Here is a 6,000-nt window from a genome sequence, read left to right as displayed (position 1 = left end):
GGCTTTTTTTTACATGATTGTTAGAATGTTATTCTATTTATTTTTTCAAGCAGTCTCTCATTGGTTTAACATTTACTGAACCTCGGAAGTTAATAAAGACAATAACATTTGTAAAATGTATCCTTTTGAAGCATTAAGAGCACCATGATCTGAGCACCAAAATGTGTGTTTTAAACATTAAACATGAACAGATATGCTGATTACAAAACATAAAAAATTTGGCGAGGCCAACACAGTCTCTTAGACTGTATCTGACAGCATTACAAACCCTACCATACACAAAGACTGTTCTGGAGAAAAGAAATAGCAAAAAGGAAAACAGTGCATCTCATCATAAACTGGCTCTTCTTGTTGAGTCAGCTTATAGACACAGATGTCTGCTTACTGTGTCACTGAGTCATGGTTTGCCCTCAGTAAACATCATACTACTAAGACAACTACAATGACAAAACAAAGAAACATGCTACAGTAATTGCCTTTTTGCTTAAGGAAAAAAAAAATTGGCAATTTTTTTATTATTAATCACAAATAAATGTGTTGACTTTTTGATTAATCGCTGTTTACATGACTGGATAGAGGGCGTAGCTGGCAATTCCACAGGTGTTATTTCCATTCCGGATAAGCCGCATGTATCCTCCCTCTCCCCACCCTGAGCCCCAGCTGAAAAGGCAAGAAGACAAGTAAGAGGCTGACTATTACTGTCTCGATTCTGAAGACCACAGAATGTTATTGATTTAGCATGTTAGGAGATGTATTTTCACCGTATTAGAACAACCATTAGGAAACATACAAGATAATTCAGAAATGGGGGGGGGGGGGAATTAGACAATAACGCCATTGTATAATAAGACACAGTGGTGTCTGGTAGTGTGCCCACCTGTTTTTGATGATCCAGTAGTCCTTTCCTCCCTCTGAGCCATAGCCCACCAGCACCACTGCATGGCTAAGGCCCTGAGGGCTGCAGAGAGGCTCCTCATAGATCCCTGTCAGGGCAGTTTCAGAGGAATAACAGTACTAAGAGTTCATTATTTTTAAAGCAACACAATATGGTAACTAGTATACCCCTTGATGTCAAATTTCAACATACTGGATATGGCAGTACCAAGTGTGTCAAGAACTGACAAAGAGGGTCATGCTCCTGCAGGGTTTAACAAAGTTGCGATACCAGGCATTCCAGACACGCATCCGCTGTGTCAGAGGCGCCACTGTCCATTTTATAAGTAAGTTTATCGTTAAAATGCGTTTGAAACTGTTATTTTGAAAGAGTGTTGTGAATTGAACTTAAAATACTTTAAATTAAATTAAAAAAATAATAATATTTTTGTATTGCTGAACTTTTTTGTATATAGAATATCTACTACAATACTACTACTACTACTACTATAATAGAATTCTATTATACAAATGATATTGTAAATTAATTTCCTTTAATTAAATTTAATTTTATTAACATTTTTTCTGCTCAGCACAAAGTCATTTTGTGTATTGAAAGAGTCTTATTTCAGTCTCATTGATTCTGTTCTAAGAAGTGTGGTATGGGGGGGGGAGTAACATACCTGAGCTGTAAAACAGGAAACTGGTGTGGTCAGCATCAATAGCAACTGTGATCGGCCCAACAGTTGCCACAGCATCAGCCAAGGCCTGTTCATCTCCAGCTGGTATGAACCTGTAATCAGTGATCTTGGCCACTGCCATTGCGTTGTCATAGAAACAAGGCTGGGTATCCTAAAAAGAACCATTAAAAACCCTTTGTTAGGAACAACTCTCTATTGGACTGTGATTTGTAATGCATAGCCAAACTAAACTTTAAGTCTTTAACAGATAAAATTGAGTTGAAAAACCCAAACCCAGAAATATGGTAAGTAAACATTACTTAATTACTTATTTACTAACTTATTTATTTTGTCTACTTTATTATTATGAAGACGATAACGCATATGCTGAAAATATCTAAGTATCAACATTACACTAACCTACAATAAACCAAAGAACATACATTACCACTGATGTATAAGGGTACGTGTCAGCTGATTGCAGACCATTTTTCACCACATAATCATAGGCGTTGGCCATCCAGGCACCACTGCAGCCATGTGTCCCAAAAGACTTGGAGCAGTCCACCAGGTTTTGCTCGCTCAGGGACACCAGCTTGCCAGTCTTCTTAAACACCTGTCCCTCAATGGCCCCCGTAGTGCTGAACGCCCAGCAAGAGCCACAAAAGCCCTGTCAGAACATCACAATCAGGAACTTCATACATATCTACTGATGATTTTTTCATATTTCATTCTGTTTTTAAGCTTCCTAATAAAGAAGCACACATGACTCTCATGATCATATTTTTTTAACACTTTATATATAAGACTATTTAGCAAACTATATTAACTTGACAACTCTACCTGGTCCTTGACTTCAGTGACGTAACCCATAGTTCTGTAATCCACGGTGGCCAGCCCCAAACGCTTGGCCCCAGCTCTGAGTTTACGCGGAGACACATCCTTCCCTCTTTTCGCATTCTGTATGTTAATTTTGGCCCCCAGCAGACGCTTGTACTCTTGATGGGTCTGTGGAAAAGGGAAGGAGTTAGATTTTTAAAAAAAGCTATTTCTATGATGTAGCAAATTACCACACCACTGTTAAAAAGAATCTAGCTTTGCAAGGTGGCCATATTTAGCCATTTGAATAGTAAACTCTACAGAAAGTTCCAAACTCTACAGAAAGTTCCAACAGCCCATTATAATGTCGTTGAACTAGTTTGAGTAATTTAATTAGAACTCACCAGGTCTCCATATTTGTTCATGGCCATGGTGAACCCTCTGCTCCCTTGGAGGACGTTCATATTGTTGTCTTTGATGTACCTCAAGTGGCTCTCCCAAATCCCCTTTCTTTCAAAGTCATCCATCTACACACATCCATCTGAAATTTTAACAGGCAACAAAACATCTGTGTGTGTGTGTGTGTGTGTGTGTGTGTGTGTGTGTGTATGTGTGTGTACAGTTGGATTGCAGTTGGATTTTTAACAAGGTCAGTGTGTTGACTTGCCTCTTCATCATATGACACACCATTCTGCTGTTTCCACATTGTCCACTCGCTTTCCATTTCTTCATCTGAGTCGGCGGTGGCATAGTAAGGGTCCCACAAAAGCAGGATGACCAGACATGCTCTGGTTAGGCCTCCAATCCAGCAAGCTTGAGACATGACTAATAAATTGTAATTTTTAAGAAACTTTAATTCATGCCTATAAGTCAAATTTGCCTGTGGTTTAAATTATCCATCAAGTAGAGCACAAAACATCTTTTCAACATATTTTCAAAGAACTTAAACACATAGACAAGTGCACACACTCACACAGTCATATTCATATTACGATATTACAAATAAATACATCACTTATAAACTATCACCATAATTCTTGTACTATTCTGAGCTTTACCATCCTCAGCACTGTAATTTTGTAAGTATGAAACTAATATGTTAACAAAAACACTCACCCATCTGCATGTATAAATCCTGTATGGAAGGGCAGCAAATCAGTGTGTCTTCAAAAGCATACAAAATGTCTGCTCACTCCTCCTTATATTCCCTTCAGTGAGGGGTGTGACCACACTGTGTGCCCCCGTCAACCCAACTTAAGAACAAGATGTGATCAATTATGTTTCATAACCTAAAGAGTAAATACCTAAAGTTACATTTGGAATTAATTAACACTACAACTACAACTACAACTACAACACTGGAATAGCTCTGAATTTTATGATATTTTGATGATATAGATTAGACAACTTTTTAAAAAATGTTTTTGGGGACAGCACTTTAGTGTGTTCCTTGCATTTGAAATTAACTTCATTTTAGTTCATGGTTTACAGAGTTTATATCAGCAATAAATGAATTTTGTAGGAGGTTGTAAGTGGTGCTCATCTGGTACAACTCAATGTTTGAGGCATGTGTGTGATCAGTTTAAGTGTCACCCTACACCAAAATGCTCACAAAATGTTTTATAGGGGTGTTTTGAAATCTGACATTCTCATTTGAAATGTGCTGTTGTCTTTCAACATGAGAGGAGACAACGTGCAAGAGTCAGTAAATGCCACCATCAAGACAGCTTTAAAGTCAATTAGAGGCACCACCCAGTGTAGTGCCAAAACCAACTGTTTGTTACATCACTGAGAGACAAGGGTCCCTGTTGAACCTTAAAAAAGCAAACAGCCTCATAGACCCTGAAATAAAAAATAAAAAGACAGAAGACTAATGAACAGTTGTTACACAGATCAAGATTTATCTCCAGTATCGGTATGGATGAGTCGAGCTGAAGAGAAGATTACACCTTCATAGTCAGGCTACAGGCTGGCACCATTGACTCCCCTGTAGCGTTCTGGCGCAAAGCACCAGGGCAATGGAAGAACGAGACAAAGATCAACCTGTACCAGACGGGTGGAATGAATTAGGAAATATGGGTCATTATCCAGACCATCAACTATACCCAGCCTAAAAAAACATGGAGGGTGCATCGTCTGATGAGTGTGTGTGTGGCTGCCAAAGCAATGAGCTCTTGTGTACACATTAATGCCAGCTCTCTTGATGCCAGAGCTGCAGGATGATGAGAGAACAGAAACATGTTTTGCCTGTTCAGCACTATGGACATGTATTAACACTCACTGGGCAACCCTTACGCAGGATGGTAAAGGGAGATGCTCTCACTGACATCACCCCATCTGATCATGACAGAAACACCGGACCAGAAGAAAAAACAGAAGAAAAACATAGGAGCATAGCATGGCCTCAGAAACAAGCTAGAACTGAACATGATTTCAAAATACACCTCATAAGTAGAAAAGATACAAAACCCTTGATGATGTCTATAAGTCGCTTATGGCCGAATGATTGGAAAGACTTTGCAAGAACATGTTCAATGTGGGTGACTTTATTTAAGTTTGTTTTGACCTGTCTTACAACCTGTGATGCATAGAATGTTTGAAAAGGACTAAAGCTCAAACTTTCACTTGATGATAATTACAGCGATGTACGCTCCCTGAGATTAGAGTTAAGCCCTAAAAGCTCCAGAATCATACAAATATGTTGCTTTCTGAACAGTCTGTACTTATCTAAACATCTCTTGAGTGACTGCAGTTTCAGGAAAAACCCAGACCTCTTTTACGCTGCGATTGACACCCCTACTTTTTCGTGCCAGCATACCATTACCGTCTTGTGTCTGACTTGAAACAAGCCAAAACTTGTTATTTTTCTGCTCTGAATCGTAATAAAAAATGGTGTAAGTGTGCAAATTGCAGTTCAATGTAAGTGCATGGCAAACATCCAGTGGCAGTCAGGTGTATTTGTCAGTGGCTAAAGAAAACAACCCACCTGTCCAAATGATAGCACCATTCTCAAGCATATGTTTGGTGAAAAATGATGTGCTGGGACAACCCGTATAATAACAGTTTGTGATGAGATAATTATACGTGTTGAAAAGTTTGCCCTGCAGGGCATTAGAATGAAAATGACAGGTAAAATGGTGTGTAAAATATGTGTTTCACGCCAGCAGGTATAAGGTAGGCTTCTCCTCTCCAAAACCTATAATGGGCCTATAAAGACCAATTAGGGGGTCTCGATGTTAGTGTTTATTTGCTGCACATTATTTCATTTATTTATTGCATTGTGAAATATAACACGCAAACCATATTACAGTTTTAGATCAGGTTTACTTGATATCGGCACACAAAGACTCTTCACAAAACTTCTCAAATAGATCTTTTTATACTATAGGTGGATAAAGGTGGATGAATAAAGATATTATCCATATCCAAATAAGAGAGCCACTGAAAATATTCATGTATCAGTAGCTATCAAGTATACTATTAGGCCTACATACAGAGCTTCCTTTACACACAGGCCTACATTAGGCCAAGCATCTGGTGTGTTCCCAGGCATATGCAAGGGCACTTTTAGCACATCTATGTCAATATAATGACAGCATCAACATGGAAACACTTGAGAACCTTTCAT

At 38.7% G+C, this 6,000-nt stretch overlaps 1 protein-coding gene across 1 annotated transcript; it reads right to left on the bottom strand.

The window, feature by feature from the left end:
- Positions 1–560: 560 nt before the first annotated feature.
- Positions 561–3,195, bottom strand: cts12 (cathepsin 12). Its single transcript, XM_076275447.1, has 7 exons — positions 3,040–3,195; positions 2,777–2,899; positions 2,397–2,561; positions 2,002–2,223; positions 1,557–1,725; positions 878–983; positions 561–660 (listed from the first exon to the last, which is right to left on the bottom strand). Exons 1-7 carry the CDS (start codon positions 3,193–3,195, stop codon positions 561–563), a joined length of 1,041 nt encoding a protein of 346 aa, XP_076131562.1.
- Positions 3,196–6,000: the final 2,805 nt, after the last annotated feature.

The sequence above is a fragment of the Alosa pseudoharengus genome, unplaced genomic scaffold (assembly GCF_046254945.1).
Source record: "Alosa pseudoharengus isolate Yale_2024_CS ecotype anadromous, Long Island Sound unplaced genomic scaffold, YU_APseudo_1.1 YU_APseudo_1.1_scf_11, whole genome shotgun sequence".
In the NCBI taxonomy this organism is placed as follows: domain Eukaryota; kingdom Metazoa; phylum Chordata; class Actinopteri; order Clupeiformes; family Clupeidae; genus Alosa; species Alosa pseudoharengus.
Note: the sequence above shows the minus strand (reverse complement) of the source record. Positions and strands in the feature narration are given on the sequence as shown.